Source organism: Stegostoma tigrinum, chromosome 16, assembly GCF_030684315.1.
Source record: "Stegostoma tigrinum isolate sSteTig4 chromosome 16, sSteTig4.hap1, whole genome shotgun sequence".
In the NCBI taxonomy this organism is placed as follows: domain Eukaryota; kingdom Metazoa; phylum Chordata; class Chondrichthyes; order Orectolobiformes; family Stegostomatidae; genus Stegostoma; species Stegostoma tigrinum.
In genome coordinates this window covers 41,194,619-41,213,451 of record NC_081369.1, presented here as the reverse complement: position 1 = coordinate 41,213,451, position 18,833 = coordinate 41,194,619, and the positions used below count along the sequence as shown (strand labels likewise).

At 41.1% G+C, this 18,833-nt stretch overlaps 1 protein-coding gene across 5 annotated transcripts in view; it reads left to right on the top strand.

Moving 5' to 3' along the window:
* Window positions 1–14,281, top strand: part of ist1 (IST1 factor associated with ESCRT-III) — a 28,753-nt gene extending 14,472 nt beyond the window's left edge. For 4 of the 5 annotated variants that reach the window (XM_048547169.1, XM_048547170.2, XM_048547167.2 and 1 more), the window contains exons 7-10: window positions 3,949–4,128; window positions 5,945–6,052; window positions 13,230–13,281; window positions 13,401–14,281. In XM_048547169.1, the coding sequence (XP_048403126.1) occupies window positions 3,949–4,128; window positions 5,945–6,052; window positions 13,230–13,281; window positions 13,401–13,612 (552 nt within the window). In that variant the 3' untranslated portion in view covers window positions 13,613–14,281. The remainder of the gene's footprint in view (window positions 1–3,948; window positions 4,129–5,944; window positions 6,053–13,229; window positions 13,282–13,400) is intronic. The other variant, XM_059651734.1, reaches the window with a different exon arrangement.
* The last annotated feature ends 4,552 nt before the right edge of the window (window positions 14,282–18,833 follow it).

The window sequence follows — 18,833 nt, the reverse complement described above, 5'->3', positions numbered from 1 at the left end:
AATGCAAGGAGAGGGAGGGTTGTATTCGTTGAAATTTACAGGGTTAAGGGTGATTGATGATCTTTTCCATTTAATCTGGACACAAGATGGAGTGGATATTTAAAAACCGTCTCTCCTCAGTGGGTGCTTCATTGACGATCAAAGCGTAAAGGCTAGAACCAGACCATTCAGAGGTGACATTAGGATCACTTCTTCATGCAAATGATGGGATAAGGTTGAACTTTCTTCCGCAGGTGACAATTGTTCAGTTGCAAGTACTAAATTTGAGATTTATTATTACAAGGATATTTAGAGGCAAAAATAGCTTAAATAACAGCTGTGGTCTCTAAATGGCAGTACAGGCTCAAGGGGGTAATTGGTCTACTTGCCTGTTTGTGTCCACAGCAAATTCCAAAGATTAGTAATACATTGTGAATAAGGGTTTGAGTGAAGATTTGTAGCTCGGGTGCTGGTTGTAGATACTGTTGTGTTCGCCAAGCTGCGAGGTTTGATGGCAGACGTTGCATCCCTTTACTAGTGACGTCCTCAGTGCTGTGGAGGCTCCACAGCCCTGAAGATGTCACCTAGTAAAGGAACGAAATGTCTGCTATTAAACCTCCCAACTCAGCGAGCACACCAACATCTACATTTTGAATAAATTTCTCTTAATTTTGGTCCTGAATAGATTTCTGGTTCAGTTCTGGTCTCCCTGCTATAGGAAAGGTATTAAACTTGAAAGGGTGCGGAAAAGATTTCCAGTGATGTTGCCAAATTTGGATCGTTTGACCTAAAGGAAGAGTTTGAATAGCCTGGGGCTATTTTTCCATCGATCACTGAGGGGCTGATCTTATAGAAGTTCATAAAATCATGAAGGGCATGGACAGTGTGAATAGCCAAGGCGGTCTGTCCAGGGTAGGGGAGGAGTCCAAAACTAGAGGGCATAGGTTTAAGGCGAGAGGGGAAAGATTTGAAAGGGACCTAAAGGGCAACCTTTTCACACAGAAGGTGGTGCCTGTATAAGTGAGCTGCCAGAGTAAGTGGTGGAGGCTGTACAAGTACAGCATTTAAAAGGCATCTGGATGGTTACATGAATAGAAAGGGTTTTTAGTCGGCGGCACCGTGGCTCAGTGGTTAGCACTGCAGCCCCACAGCGCCAGGGACCCGGGTTCATTTCCAGCCTCGGGCAACTGTCTGTGTGGAGTTTGCACATTGTTCCCATGTCTGCTTGAGTTTCCTCCGGGTCCTCCGGTTTCCGCCCACCGTCCACAGATGTGCAGAGTAGGTGGATTGGCCATGCTGAATTGCCTGTAGTGTTCAGGGTGTCTGGGTTATAGAGGGATGGGTCTGGGTGGGATGCTCCAAAGGGTGGTGTGGACTTGTTGGGCTGAAGGGCCTGTTTCCACACTGTAGGGAATCTAATCTAACCTTTAGAGGGATAAGGGCCAAATGTTGGCATATGGGACTAGATTAATTTAGGATATCTGGTTGGCGTGAATGAGTTGGACCAAAGGGTCTGTTACAACTGATTGTGTGACACTAACCCCGTATTCTGAGATTGTGGTTAGCAGTTCCAGACTTGTCAACAAGTATCCAGCCAGCCCTTTAATAATTTTGTGTGTTTAAGTGAGATTACTGTACCTCATTCTTCTAATTTCTGGGAAAATATAGGCTGAGCCTAGTAAATATTTTCTTGACACAGTACCACCACCATTTGAAGAAGCAATGTATTGAATTTTTTTTGTGCCTCTTCTAAGCCAGGTTTGTGCTCTTTTCAAGAAGGAAATTGAAAGTGTTATGTACACCAAGTAATTGTGCAATTCCATCTTTTAAGCCTATGAAAGTTGCTGTTGCAATTCTTTACAATGCCCCTCTCAGTTTACCTTCTTATTAAACAAATTCTCCGACACTTCCACCATCTACAATCCGACCCCACCACCAAAAACATTATTCCATCCCCAAGCTTGTCTGCTTTCTGGAGGGGCCACTCTTTCCGTGACTCCCTTGTCTGCTCCACACTCCCCTCCTACCCCACCACACCCGGCACTTTCCCCTGCAACCGCAGGAAGTGCTACACTTGTTCCCACCTCACCTCCCTCACCCCCATCCCAGCCCCCAAGGAGACTTTCCACATCAAGCAGATTTTCACCTGCACATCTATCTATGTGGTATACTGCATCTGCTGTACCCGTTGTGGCTCCTCTACATTGAGGAAACCAAGTGGATGCTTGGGAACCGCTTTGCAGAACACCTACGCTCTGTTTGCAATAAACAACTGCACCACCCAGACATGAGCCGTTTCAACTCCCCCTCCCGTTCCTCAGATGACATGTCCATCCTGGGCCTCCTGCAGTGCCGCAATGATGCCACCTGAAGGTTGCAGGAACGGCAACTCATATTCCGCTTGGGAACCCTGCAGCCTAATGGTATCAATGCGGATTTCACAAGCTTCAAAATCCCCCCCCCCCCCCCACTGCGTCCCAAAACCAGCCCGGCTCATCCCCGCCTCCCTAACCTGTTCCTCCTCTCACTTAGCCCCTCCTCCCACCTCATGCCACACCTCCATTTCCTACCTACTAACTTCATCCCGCCCCCTTGACCTGTCTGTGCCTACCTCCCGACCTACACACGTTTACTGGCTCCACCCCCGCCTCTTTGACTTGTCTGTCTCCTCTCCACCTATCTTCTCCTCTGTCCATCTTCGATCCGCCTTCCCCCTCTCCCTATTTATTTTAGAACACTCTCCCCCTCCCCCTTTTCTGATGAAGGATTTAGGCCCGAAATGTCAGCTTTTGTGCTCCTAAGATGCTGCTTGGTCTATGTTCATCCAGCTCCACACTGTTATCTCGCATTCTCCAGCGTCGGCAGTTCCCATTATCTCATTTTAAAGCCTGTCTGTTTGAATAGTATTTATATCTGTGTAACAATTTACTGAGACTCACCTAAGGTTTAGAACCACTGGACACAACCTTCCATATCCTGAAGATACCATTGATCTTTGTGTTTATTAATGCTTTGAATTTACTGATTTTTCAGTAAATCATAATGTTGAAGAATAAGCTAATGGTTTTAAATTCTAATACTATAACATGAAGAGAAAAGAAGGTGTAGAGCTGGATGAACACAGCAGGCCAAGCAGCATCAGAGGAGCAGGAAGGCTGACGTTTTGGGCCTAGGGTCTAGGCCCGAAACGTCAGCCTGTCTGCCGTGTTCATTCAGCTCTACACCTTGTTATCTCAGATTCTCCAGCATCTGCAGTTTCTACTTTAGCTATAAAATGTAGATTGTTTTCTAACTGCTGTGGCAATGAGATGAGCATTCACTTCAGCAAACTTGAACTTCTGTAGTTATTTGAGATTGGAAGCTCCCTGCAAGTTGATTATTTAGAAACACAACAATTATACAGCATGGAAAGTTCAATGCACTGGTTACGCTGGAACTTTGCGGAGAAAAATCCAATTAGTTCTACTCCTCTGCTCTTTCCCATTGCCCTTCATTTTCTTAATATTTGTCGCAGTATTTTCAGTTTTTTCTCAGGGAGGACGTAGGATTTACTGCCCATCCCTAATTATTTACATTGTTCTATTTTGAAGCCGTTTTAGGCAGTGGAATCTAAATAATAACTCCTGCATTTTAAAAAAAACTGCTGAGCTCTCTAACTGAAACTCTTCTGATTGCCTTCCTTCTTTAGTTAGACTCATCTCGTAGTTTCCTCCTATTAACTCTGTTAAAACCTTTCTGTTAAATATTATGTTACTCTGGCTTTAACGTCATTACTGTTTTTCAACCCTGCATGACTTTTAGTGATTTTTGTGCTCTTTCCATTGCCTTTTGCATGAGTGTTTTCAAAAGAACGTTCCAATACTATGTGCATTGTAAATCTTTGGGCTTGTGGGTAAGTATTTTGAAATGTTTAGTGCTTTATGTTGTACAATTTTATTTTTCATTAATTGAAATGTTTATTACTTCTAGGGTGAGGTCCCAGCTGGAGTGGAAGCAGATTTGATTGATGTGGATAATGGTGATAAAAAGGGTGGCCCTGGAGGGGGAGGTGGTGGAGGATTTACAGCACATACTGCAGGCGGTATGCCTATGCCTATGCCAATGCCAACACCATCTATACCATTTTCATACCCACCAAGGAAAGGACCAGTAAGTACTTTTTGAACAGTTTGTCCTCTAACACTGTGTCGAGTTTCCTTCAGCTCTGCCCAAAGAATCAAAATAAAACTTTGATTTAATTAGTATCTTTTAAATAAGGAGGATCCCAAGGGCTCTTTGCAGAAATATGATCAGACAAAAATGATTGGTGAGATACATACAGAAGATATTAGATGTAAAATCTTGATAAAATAGGGGAGATTTAGTTAGAGACCTAAATATGGAGCAGGAGGACCGAAGACTGTAAAGAGGAAATTTCAAATTGTAGTTTTGAGACAATTGATGGCAACAGCAGCATTTGTGAAACTAACTGGTTGGAGAAACTGGGAGTGGAATGCAAAAAGAGCTAAACGTGCAACGATTTTTGTCAGTTGAGAAGAGAAAGTCATGAAGGACTTTAATCACAAAGTTTAAAATTTTGAATGCATCATATCAGGCGCCGGAAGCCAATGTGATTCTGAAAAACACGGATGATGAATGGAATGCTGTAGTATTGGATGTGGACAGCAGAAGTTTGGATAAAATGATGTGAAGGCTGGAGGCTTGACAGGAGAGTTTTGGTCATGAATGTAAAGTACAACTTAACTCATAAAAGCAAAATACAGTGGATGCTGAGATCTTAAAAATAAAACTTCAACATCAGACTTGAAATGTTAAGTCTGTTTATGCCTTTACAGGTTTCTCAAACATTTTGCTTTGCTAACTTGAATACTGTGTTTGTAATTCTAAACCAGTTACAGTTGTATTGATTTTAATTTTATTTTATTTTAGTTTGGAAGTATATACTTGGAATGAGTTATTGGGGTGGGGAGTGCAAAAAACTCCTGAAAGGGTCTGAAAAGTTAGTTGGCAGTTAATCAAATGTAATTGCAACCCGTACTGTTAAGGGTTTTTTTTGGGTACATGCAATAAGCTGCTTGTTTCTGAGACTTGCGGTTGTAGTGTAGGTTCTAAATCCTTTAAACAAAACAAATATTTACATTGCTTGAGTGGTGTGTTTTCCATTGGCAAAGGATAATACTTATTCTTTTGCTTCGTCTAGACTTATTTTCTTTTAGATTGCTAAGTCTTGACATGATGATTGACACTATTTGCATGAAAATATGTATTTGATTTTCAAAGTATGAAATATATCCTTTCAGTGGTTACTGGTTCATCTGCTAATCCGTAATCTGCAATGTATTAAAAATAGAAAATATTTAGTGAAGTAAATGCTTCATTTCTGCTGTGAAGCTAACTGTTTGGAAGGAGTGTGATCGATCATAGTTGATCTCTTAAATTCCTAATGAACTTATGAAATGGAGGTGGAACATTGAGTATATTAGTGCATCTAATTCTATATAAGAGTCATTTGGGTGAGGGTCAAACAATTGGTGTATATCTCTGACGTGACCAAGATATGAAACAAATATAAAGATCCAATTTGAGTCTGCTGAAAATGCCTGGTGAAGTGTGATTTGCAGTATGAACATGCCTTATGATTGAAATCAGTGATTTTGGATGGTGCTGATGAGGGATGAAATTGTATATCCCTGGTCTACTGCTTTGTGTGTGTGTGCGCGTGTGTGCCTTGGTTAGTGGAGAGGGAAGGTGGGAAAATAGTAGCCCCCAATGAAGCTGGTTAAGATATAGTGATCAAGAATTGTTAAAGCCAAATTACATAATCCTGCTGATCTGATAGTGCAGAGATCCAAATGCTCGTAGACTGTGATAATCACCACAAACCAATCAAAGCTGCAATGGGAGGCACGGTATGCTTGACATTATATTTGATTGAATCTTGCCTTTTTCTTTAAATTTCATCTAGGATAACAATCTGCCAGTGGACACTTACCAGCCATTCAACAACTTCCAGCCACCTAACATGGGGGGTAACCCACCCCCAATACCAACGCAACCACCAACATATGAATCTGTAAGTTGCTGAGGTTCTTTTGCAACAGCAAGGCCTGAAAATAGCAACTGGGGAGATGGATAATCAGGAAAGATGTTTCAATTTTTCTTCAAATGCTTTCAGCCATGCACTAATAGTACTAACACCATTGCAAGAAGCCATGCTCAATTTGTGCTTGATGTTGCAGAATCACTATTCCTACTCTTATGCTTAAGGAATGTAAACTATCAAAAAATTAAGTGTTGGTTTTTCAGTTTCCCACGGGCTCCCTATAACCTCTATTTTATTACCAAACAACCTTTTCAGCACAGGAAATTAGCAGTTGTAAGTGCAGATCTAATTGGTTGAAATTTTAAATATGTGCTGTCTAAGGAGCCTTGGTGAGTTTTTCCAGTGTATGTTGTATATAGTAGACAGTGCTGCTTTGAGTGTTGGTGGAAGGAGTGGATGTTTGTGGATGTAATGCTTATCAAGTGGGCTTTTTTTGTCCTGGATGGAGGTGTTTCTTGAGGTTTGCTGGAGCTGAACTCATCCAAGCAAGTGGCAAGAATTCTGTCACACCTTGACTTGTGTCCCACTTTTGAGTTTATTATTGGAGGAAATGCCATTGATGAAATAGCCGAGAATATAAATGTATTGTCATATGTATTTTTACATGGAAAATATGGTGAAAAGTTTTATAAATCACCTTACCACAGTGCCTGTAATGACACAAATAATAAATAATTATAAAAAACGTAAAATTAAGACAAGTTTGATCACAGTTCAGTGAACAGGTAAATAGTTGAAGATGGTTGGGCTGAATACACTACCCTGAGGAATACCTGCAGAGATATCCTGGAGCTGAGATGACTGGCCTCCAACAACTAAATCATCTTCTGTTGTGCTAGATATGACTTCAGCCAGCAGAGAGTTTACCCCTTTGCTTCCCATTGATTCCAGTTTTCCAGCTCCTCGACAACATACTTGATCAAACATGGCCTTAATGGTAAGGGCAGTCACTCTCCCCTTGCATCTGGAATTCAGCTCTTCTGTCTCTATTTGAACGAAGGGTGTAATGAGTTCACAAGCTGAGAGCCCTTGGCAGAACCCTGAGCATCAGTGAGCAGGCCATTGTAGCACAAGCATGTTATGGTAGCACTATTGATGACACCATCACTGTATTGATGATCGAGAGTAGATTGATGGGTTGATAATTGGTCAGATTAGATTTGACCTGCTTTTTGTGACATATGTAGGCGGTTTTCCACATTGTTGGGCACTTGACACAGTTGTAGCTGCGTTGGAACAGCTTGCTTAGGAATTTGGCAAGTTCTGGAGTACAAGACTTAAGAATTGTTGTGGATTGGTATCTGAACCTATAGTCTTTTCAGTATCCAGTACCTCCAACTATTTCTTGATATTTCTGGGAATGAATCAAATTTGTTGAAGATCGGTAACTGTGATGCTGTGGGCCACGAGAGGAGACTGAGATGGATCTTAAACTCAACTTTTATGGCTAAAGATTGTTGCAAATGTTGCAACCTTGTCTTTTGTGCTGATATGCTGGGTTCCCCTGTCATTGAGAATGCGGATGTTTGTGCAACTTTTCCCTCCAATGTGATGTTCAGTTGTCCACTACCATTCATGACTGAATGTGGCAGTTTTACATAGTTTAGAGTTAATCTGTTGGTTGTGCACTCACTTAGCTCTGTCTGTCACTTGCCACATATATGCTGTTTCTCACACAAGTAATTTTTTATTGCAGCTTTATTGTACCTTAATTTCAGGTATACCTGGCCCAACTCCTGGAATGTTTCCTTCAACTCTTCACCGAAACAGTTGATTCCCTGGCTTAATGGTATTGGTAGAGTGGGAAATATGCCATTTCATGAAGTTACACATTGTGTTGGAGTGCAACTTTGCTACTCCTGATGGTCCACAGTGTCTTGTGGTTTCACAGTGTTGAACTACTAGCTCTATTTGAAGTCTATCCCCCAATGTGATGATTGGACTTCATCTGTGTCTGGACAGGGGAGTGGCCATTCTTGCCTATATGGTCATAGCCTGCAGCAAGCAGGTCATTAGGGATGAGGTCACTGATGTTTTCCCCTCTTATTCGTTCCCCCGTCTACTGCTGCAGACAGTCTAGCTGCTTTATCTTTGAAAGATGTGACTGTAGCAGCACCATTTGTTGCCTGTCCCTAGTTGCCCTTGAGAACGTGGTGGTGAACTGTCTCCTTGAACTGCTGCAGTTCATGTCAGTGTGGATAGACCCACAATGTTGTTAGGGAGGGAATTCCAGGATTTTGATCAAGTGACACTGAAAGAACTATGATGTGTTTTCCAAGTCAGGTTGGTGAATGGCTTTGAGGGGATCTTGCAGGAGGTGGTGTTCCCGTGCATCTGCTGCCCTTGTCCTTCTAAATGGAAGTGGATGTGAGTTTGGAGGGTGCTGTCTAAGGATCTTTAGTGAATTTCTGCAGTGTATCTTGTAGACAGTACACACTCTTGCTATTGCCTGTTGGTTGAGGAGGGAGTGGATTTTGTGAATGTGGTGCCAGTCAAGGTTTTGCCCGGATTGTGTCAAGCTTCTTGAGTGTTGCAATGCCAAGTACTCAGATAATTGGCGGGTACTCCTAACTTGTCCTTGTAAATGGTGGTCAGGCTTTGGGGAGTCCGGTGTTGCTCACTGCAGTATTCTTGGCCTTTGATTTTGTAACCACAGTATTTATACCACTAGTTTGCAGTCTCGTCAGTTTATGATTTGAGATATGTTATTCACAAAAGTATCAAATATATATGTGTGTGTGTGTATATAGTCAAACGCAGTTCAGTTCCGTACAGTAGCATGAGAAAACAAGCAAACATGGAGTTTGACTATCTGACGAATAAACCAAAGGCATCATCTACTTGTAAAAGATTATATTATGCATCTGATGCACTGGGAGGGTCCAATAACTGAACAGACCACCATTTAACTTCGGCAGAAAGATCTCCAACATTGGCCTTCCCCACTGCATCTCGGTAGTACCTGCCCCACGCTTCAGTGTGTCCCTCAGCATGTAGTCCTGGATCTTGGAATGTTCTGGTCTGCAACATTTGCTCGGGTTCTGGAAGACCAAAGAACATCTTTCACTGAGTTGGTGGTCGTCTGGGTGCAGTCGATGACTATCTTGGTGTGTATTCCAGGGAACAGACCACACAGTGTACAGGCATGCGTCACAGACCTGTTTGGAATCAATCTCGACAAAAATCAATATCTTTCTCCAAAGGTACTTTCCAGCAGTAGACATGCGACAGTATCATTCTCTACTCCCCCCACCCCCAAGCCATTTTGGGGAAGTATGTGGTGGTGCAGACAGACCAGGCGTACAAGAAGGCTCTCACATGTAGTTCCCCTCTCACTACTAGCCAAGCAATCTCTTTGTGCTTGTTACAAAGTTCTGGTGGTAAAGCCTTCTGGAATGCAAGGACCTGCATTGGAAAATGTAAAGTACTCAGTTCATAAAGGAAAGATATTGCGAAACTTGAAAGGGTTCAGAAAAGATTGTGAAGACTGAAGGGTTTGAGCTATAAGGAGAGGCTAAATAGGCTGGGGCTACTTTCCCTGGAGTGTCAGAGGCTGAGGGGTGACCTTGTAGAGATTTATAAAACCATGAAGGGCATGGATAGGCAGTAGAGCCAAGTTCTTTTCCCTGGGGTGGCAGAATCCAAATCCAGAGGGCAGAAGTTTAAAGTGAGAGGGGAAGGTTTGAAAAGGGACCTGGGGGCCAACTTTTTCATGCAGAGGATGGTGCATGTGTGGAATGAGCTGCCAGAGGAAGTGGTAGAGGCTGGTACAATTATAACATTTAAAAGGCAACAGGATGGGTATATGAATAGGAAGAGCTCAGAGGGATACAGGCCAAATGTCAGCAAATGGGACTAGATTAATTTAGAATACCTGGTCTGCATGGACGAGTTAGACCAAAGGGTCTGTTTCCACGCTGTACATCTCTAGGACTCTAAGACTTGACCAGCCCAGCCAGTAATAGTGGTAGACATTGAAGTCCCCTACTCTAGAGTACATTCTCTCTCCTTGCTGCTGTCAGTGCTTCCTCTAAGTGGTGTTCAACATGCTGGAGCACTCATTCATTAGCTAAGTGGGTGTGGTATATGGTAATCAAGAGGAGGTTTCCTTGCCCATGTTTGATCTAATGCCATGAGATTTCATAGGGTCGATCAATGTTAACGACCCGCAAGGCAATTCTGTCTACCCCACTGTCAATTCCTACCTATGGCACAGGACATACCCAGGAATCATGATGGCATTGTCTGGGACATTGTGTATAATGTAAGATTCTGAGAGTGTGACTGTCACGCTTTTGCATGACGTGTCTGAGATTGCTCTCCCAATATTAGCTGTAACCCCAGGTGTTAGTGAGGGTGTCTTTGCAGACACTAAGCCTGTGTTTGCCATTGTTTGTAATGCCTAAGTTGATGCAAGATGACCTATCCAGTACCACTGTGTTTTTTGATTTTCTAGTAGTTGATATAACTGAGTAACTTGTTTGGCCGTTTCAGCAGACAGTGAGGATCCAAGTACATTGCAGCAGGTTCACAGTCACATGTAGACGAAACCAGATTAAGATGACACTTGCTTCCCTCAAGGACGTTGGTAAACCAGATTATTACTATGCAGTGGTTTCATGGTTAGCATTAAACTTTTAATTCCAGATTTTCATGGAATTGAAATTCCACTGTGTGCCTTGGTGGGATTTGAACCTAAGTCGCAGAACATAACATAGGTTGCTGGAGTGTTAGCCCAGCATCAATATCACTTCTCGATCTACCTCAATGCTTCTGGGGCGTATGCCAGGATACTGACGTGTTTTAATGTAGTCTCACTGATTTATTCCTTTTGAGCATGTACGTATTTAATGTAGAAAATTATTTCACTAACGAGCTTGCCTTTTTTCTAAAGCTATTGTTAACATGATCAGGAAATAAATGGCTTCCTTGTGTAAAATCAGAACTATGGTTAGATGAAGAAAAAAGGCCAATAAGGAGTATAATCACTGTCACTGACTAGTTGGGCTAAATACCTATTTGTGTGTTGCATAATGTGCAATTCTATGCAAGGAGTTTAATGAGTTGATGGAAGTAACATTCATTTCTTTCATGAGTTAATATCGACTTTCTAACAACTTGTTTGATTGGGGCATTTAATATAGGAAAATCCAGGTTGGCTCATAGAAAGAGAAAGCCCTAGCACTGAATCATTCCAAATGTTTAAAAAGAAGTAGTTGAAAGTTTATCCCAGATGTCCTTCTATTGTGAGGACCACAACTTCCTCCCTCTGGTGATCAAAAATGCGTTATCTGCATCTCTTGCATTTCCTGCACTTCTGCCCTCAACCTCCCCCCCCCCCCAACAAAAATAAAGACAGAATCCCCCTGGTCCTCTCATACCATCCCATCATTCTCCTCCACTTCTGCCACCTAAAATCAGACCTCATGACCAAAGAGATATTTCTCTCCCCACCCCTATCTGCCTTTCGTAGGGACGGCTCACTCCACGACTCCCTCATCTACTCCACACTCCCCACTAACCCCGCCACACCAGCGATCTTTCCCTGCAATCACAGGAGGTGCTACACCTGCCTCTACACCTCACCCTTCACCTCTATCCAAGGCCCAAAGCAAACTTTTCATATCCTTCAGGGAATCAGCTGTGCATCTTCCAACCTGGTCTATTGTATCAGCTGCTCCCAATGTGGTCTCCTCTAAATCAGCAAGACCAAGCACAGACTCCGGGACTGTTTCGTGGAGCATCTGTGCTCTGTACACGATAATCAACAACGTTTTCCAGTCATCAACCATTTTAACTCCCTCTCCCCTTCCCTTGATATCATGTCCAACCTGGGCCTCCTCCAGTGTCACAGTGATGCCACATGCAAACTGGAGGAGCAACAACACCTCGTTCCGCTTCGAGCCCACAGCTCAATGGCCTGAACATAGAATTCCCCACCCCCAACATCATCCCATGACCAAACCCTCCCTCTCATCCCCACCTCCTTGACCTGACACAACCTGTCCATCCTCTTCCCCACGTACCTGCCCTACCCTTCCCACCAACCAATCCCCACCACCACCAACGTCAGCGTTCTTGCTCCTCTGATACTGCCTAACCTGCTGTGTTCATCCAGCTCCACACTGTTGTCTCTGACTCCAGCATCTGCAATTCTTGCTCTCTCTGAGCAAACAAAAACAGATGTTTTACTCAGTTCACCTCTGTTCTAAATCTAAAAGGATATTGGTCCATTCTGCTTAATCTCTCAGCATAAGAAAATCATCTAGTCCCAGGAATCAATCTAGTGAATCTTTGTTGCACTCTCTCTGACAAGAATATCCTTCCTTTGATAAAGGGACAAAAACTGCAAACTGCTCAAGGGATGGTCTCGGCAAAATCCGACTGCTGTTGCATTTGAGCCTTCATGTAACAAAGGCCAAGGTGTAATTTGTCTTCCTATATGTTTGGAGTGCCTGTAGGTTGACTTTCTTTGATCCAAGACACCTGGCAATCCCTCTGCACAATAATATTTGCTTAGTCACTCACCTTCGGAAAATATTCTGTTCTTGCATTTCCTATTTTCTTATACAGAAGTATTAACAGTATCGGAAAAGATCATGAGCACTGAAGGTGATTGAAGGGTTGGCTGTTCAGTAGGAACCAGATCAGGTGATGTACTTGGAGAGACAGGTTTTAGATCCCCCTTTGTGTTTGGAATTACTGGTGCTTACTTGAATGAAATCAGCTCATGTGTTGAGCATCACCTTCAAGAATAATATAGAGTTGAGTGGGAAGAGTTTCCAGCCTCTGACGTCTAACCTGCTAGGTTCTGTTAGTGAACACTAGGTTCAGACTGGGTCATTCATATTTGAGCCATTGCCTTGATGTACTGTGGACAGCTTGTCTTGGATATTAGTTATCAGGTCTGCTTCAGATTATTGATTTTTTTGATAAATGCTTCTGAGTGAGTCCAGTGAAACAATCTAGACTTACTTATCATTAACAGCTTCTTCCAGACCGCCAATTGGGCTGCTTCAGAATTGGATTAATGCCAAAACCTTCCTAAAGCATATGCTTCTATTATACCATCTCACAGCTTGCATAGTGACATTTCTACAGTTAAATTGACTCGATTATATTACTGATAATTGATATTGTTTAACAGATAGATGATGTCAACAATACTGACACTCATTTGCCTTCTCCCAAGCTTCCTGGTAAGTCAATTCAGATTTTTGATTTGATCCATTTATGCACTTTGAAAATATTTTTTGTGATTTAATGTTGGCTGATGTGACACTGCAGTTAATTTTTAAAAATTATTTGTAATGTGTAGGCCCTTCAGTCCCAATACCGGCACCTCGACAGTTGCCAGGACCTGCTGCTACTCCAAGCAACTTTGTTTATGATAACGTGACAATACCCGAATTACCCTCTGTGCCTGACACCCTACCAACAGCATCTGTTGGTGGCACTTCCACAGCTTCAGAAGATATTGATTTTGACGATCTGTCTCGTAGATTTGAGGACTTGAAGAAGAAAACTTAATTTACTGATCAATAATGTTGTACTTTAATTTTCATGGGGGTAATTCTAAATTCACTGGTCTATTTCTTCAAGAAACTGTAAGCTTTATAATGAACCAGATGCTATGTATACTGGTATATTAACACTCCTTTGTTAAAATATTGTTTGGGTGTCTCTTGATAGTTGGTATACCGTACTTGCAGATAATATTCTGATCCTGTCCCTGGTTATATTTATGGGGAAAGGAGTTCTGGCAAAACATAGAGTTTATTGTTGAACATGGACTCAAATCCAGTTTTGGGAATGACTCGTCGACATTGTAATTTGAGTCTGATTTTCTTTCTCTCTTGATGCTCCAAATAATCAGGGACAACAGGTGGAGTTGAAAGAATAAACAGTATGTTACATAGTTAGATTGCATGTGATTTGAGACTAATGTAAGAGAAATAGTTTCCTTGACAAAATGCAATTGTCAGTTGGTAACACTCAGTAAAGGGGTAAGTTGTTTTCAGTTGGTCTTTGATGAAGTATCTTGTGTATTCCAAAAAAAGTAACTTGCACCTTCCTGTTCACGGATGGGAACACCCAATATTATTTAAAGTCTAATTTAAAACTCATCTGTAATAAAGCTTCTGTAACATTGTCATTATGATTCATTCATGTTAGAATAAAATTTGAACTTCTAGTGTAGTCAATGGTATGCTTGATATACTTATCAATGATTGCTGAAGATGCTTGGAAGATGTCTCCATTATCAACTTTATGAGCATTCCAGTTTAATTTGTTAAGTGATTTTTGTTTTAATAGATAGCTTAAAAAAATAAGTTTCATGTTGCAGTTTTAAAATTATGATCTAGGTAGTCTGTGAAGACTAAAATCTTAATAAGCTTATTCACGAGTATCTTCAATGCTGTGGCAATTCCTTGTCTTATTTTTAACAATAACAAATGCATTGCTTATGTATGGCTTAAATACTAACAGACAGTGGAACATATCAAATCAGTGAGTTTTTGGTTACACATTGGATTCCACATACTGAGTATCTAATTGTTTTTCTCAATTAGATTTTTAACATAAAGTAGTTGTCTGAAAGTTTTGTTTTAGAAGACATCTTGCTTCACCCCATGGCTAAAAGGATGGATAGAATTCTGACTCCATGGTGCAGTACTTTTGCTGTTGCCTTACAGTACCTATGGACTTTGTTCATAGCCTTTGTTCCAATCAGAAGCATCCAAGACTGGAGCATTCAGTCAGGGTTGTAAATTGAGTCTTTGATTGGGGTGATGTCTGTAGGTGTTGGTGGGAAACCAGAGTTACTCATTGGGAGCCCATAATTGAGGCAGTTGGTCTTGGAGACACTAACCTATGCTTTTCAATGGAGAAGGTGTGTGATACAGCGAAATTACTTCAGACAAAACAGGAGAGAAAATACATCACTTCTTACCAAATGCCACAAACAGTCTTTGAGTAGCCTCTATGTCTCTAGGTTCCTGTAATCAGAAGATTTGTAATCTGGGGAATGTGCGTGAACACTCCAACAGAAACATGCTAATACCTTGTATGGTCTGTAATGAGGGGTAAGTGTATCTAGGTGTGTGTATATAACAGGGTAAATAATAGAAGGCAGACAAGTGACCAAGGCGTCATAGTGCCCTGCATCGGCTTCCACATTTTGTCTTTAATAAACTTTTAATGGAGCAAAACTGTAAACTTTCTAAGAGTTTGAAATGATTGAATATTGTTTAATTAATGCATTTTATCTTATAATTATATGGTTTATAGTAGCTACCAAACAAACTAGACACAGCAGCAATAGTAATGAACTCAATCTTGGGACATGTGAAATAGTAATCGTTTTGTAAAGTTGATTTACACGTATATGCATCCAGGAATGATGCCTCAATGTACATAAGGGTTGGACACATTCAAAATAACTTTCAAACAGCAAATATCTGGCCAGTATTTATCTGGCAGTCCCAAGTTACTAATGGGTCAGGAATAACTGTTTAGTGGAAGTAATAAATTGTTCTTATAAATCACTATAACTATACTTCCAATACAGATTGATCTAAATTTTTGCCTTGCAAGATGTTAATTTTCCATTCTTATGCTCATAATTAAACAATGTTTTAAAAGAATTAATTGTCATGTTGGGGTCCTTTACAAAAATGTATGCAATCTTGGTCTACATAATTTTCTTTGTTAGGTTTAAACATTGCTGAATAAAAACAACTTCTCTGAAGTTCCGTTAATTCAATGGCACCCAGACTTTTTTGTACCTGTCAGTTCAATGTGGATAACAAGCTGAAGAGCTAGATGAACACAGCAGGCCAAGCAGCATCAGAAGAGCAGGAAGGGTCTAGGCCCGAAGCGTCAGCCTTCCTGCTCTTCTGATGCTGCTTGGCCTGCTGTGTTCATCCAGCTCTTCACCTTGTTATCTCAGATTCTCCAGCATCTGCAGTTCCTACTAGCTCTGAACCAGTTCAATATGGATGTTCACTATCTAACATTGTATATTGGCACAATGCACTTATACAACTGATAATAGACTCTCCCTCCCATCTGCTAGCTTAAGAAAATGGAATCCTGAAATCCCTTGTGCCCACCAATCTGTCCTGTCACTTGTTACTCCAACCTTGGGCTGTGGTCATTAGCATAGCAGGCTGGTGCCCATGCTATTTTGCTTTACAATAACATTACTGTGGGAAGTATGGTGGATTCTGTTTTCACTGTAAAATGATGTATGTGTGTGCTATCCTGACAGCACTTGAGTGTTACATTATGAAATATACACCTTGATCTTACCAAAACATTGTGTTGTGATATTATTTTTTGGTTTGGAATGGAGAGTTGAAGGTGACCTTCGGACTGTGAACAGTAGCTTGTCTTTTTTCTAAAGTGGAGAACAAACAAAATGATACTTGTTTGATGGAAGTTAATTGCAAATTGATTCTTGTTAAAAGTACTCCACAGACACTTTGCTCCGGAGACCCATTATGCTCAGGTGGCAGGTGTTGAATATTAACTGCTGGTAGGGAGAGACCAGACTTTGAACTGGTAACAGAAACATAGAACAGTACAGGCCTCTGGCACACAATTTTATCCCAACCTATTATCCTACTCTAAGATCAAACTACCCTGCATCCCCTTCATTTTACTATCAGCCATGTGCCTGTACAAGTCACTTGAATGTCCCTGATGGATCTGACTCCACTAACACCACCGGCAGTGCATTCCACACACCGACCAGTCTGTGTAAAGAACCTTCCTCGAATCGAATCACCTTAAAATTATGCCCCCTCGTAACAGTCACTTTCACCTGGGGAAAAGGTCTGACTATCCAATCAATCTATACCTGTCATCATCTTGTACACCTGTATCAAGTTACCTCACATCCCTCTTCACTCCAATGAGAAAAGCCCTGGCTCACTCAACCTTTCCTCATAAGACCTGCCCTCCAGTCAAGGCAGCATCCTGGTAAATTTTTGCACCCTGTCTAAAGCTTCCACATCCTCCTTATAATGAGGTGACCAGAACTGAATATGATATTCTAAGTGTGGTTGAATTAGGGTTTTATAGCGATTTTTCTGACTTTGTTGAAGTCTGAAGATTGTGCTTGTAAAAAAGAACTACAGGATGGAGGCTTGATTGCTTCCTGTTTGTCCCCCCTCATCAACTCAGTCTCAGTTATAAGTATTAAGTGAACGCTGCTCAGACTACTGGAAGCTGTTTGCATGCATTAGAATATTGATTGAACCAATGAAGATATGATCCCATATCTCTGAGAGATTACAGATCATGAAGACTGTGTAAGTGGCCTGGCTGGTTACATATCATTTTATTCTTTTTATTAATCCCTTACCCATGTCTCTTTATCCATCTTTGAATGAATGGAGGCTGGAATCAAAGAAGTTTGGGTTTAGGTCATTAATGTTGCTCTGCCAAAGCTACTGTTATTAATAGTTAAATTTTTATGTTAATACTACAAACTTAGTGTGTTGATTGTTCACAAAGTCTTGTGCTGGTTATTCAAAGAGTCTGGTTTGGAACCTTTGAGGTTAATTTTGAGAGTTATTGTCTTTAATTTTGTGGTCTTTTGAATACGGGGATGATGTGCCTGATTTGATTCAGCTGTCTGTGTTGTAATAAGTGCTGTATTGCTGTCAATCTCATCTGATCATCAAACAGTGGGTACAAGAAGAAACAATTAACTTCCTGGTGACAATTTTCAAAAGGCACAGAGACTTTCCAGAACCTTGTCCTGGCCAAATGTGAGTCCTTTTCCCTCACCTATAATGCAAAAATAGGAATTTTAAGAGTTGGAGATAACAAAGTGTGGAGCTCGATGAACACAGTAAGCCAAGCAGCAGCTGCTTGGCCTGCTGTGTTCATCCAGCTCTATACTTTGTTATCTCATATTCTCCAGCATCTGCAGTTCCCATTATCTCTGATCACAATTTTAAGAGTTGGATATTTTCAGTCTGCCCAGATTACAGTATTGCTGTTCGCATGCTTGATATCAAGAAAGTCTTGTTCAGAAAAATCTCCAGTGAACTTTCAATTAGATTCTTTAAAGAGACCATTGCAGGCATGTTCACAAAGTTTTAAATACATTTTCCCCACAATCCTTCAAAACTTAAGTCTTCCAAACAATATTAAATATAAAGGCAAAATATTGTGGATGCTGGAAATTCAAACAAGCAGAGAATGCTGGAGAAACTCTGCAGGTATGGCAGCATCCGTCCACAAAGAAATTGTTCTTAAGAAATCACACTGGATTCTAAATGTTGACTTCTTCATAGATGCTGCCAGATCTGAATATTAAATATGAAGCACCTGGAGGGTGATGAATTACTTGCCATCCTACCTGTCAGTGATAGAGCTATTCAGCTCATGTAACAACCTACATTTATGAACAATGGTAAAACTAGTCATGAATTTCAATGAAGTAAGAAGTGATCATATTTTCATTCAGTGGAGGCCATGTCATTTTAATAGATACTTCTAAATTCATGAGAAGAAAAGTAATTGAATACGTAGAAGTTCTTGGAGATGAACTGAAAAGTAAATGGGAAAAGATTAGGAGAATGGGACAAATATAAACAAGAGGTCAGATAGAATAGAATTGATTTCTTCCACTGCAGCAAAGCCGCCCGTTGTTGATGCCTGTACTTTTGAAAAAAAAACATATGACTATATGATAACAAAGTGTGAACTGGATGAACACAGCATCTCCGGAGCA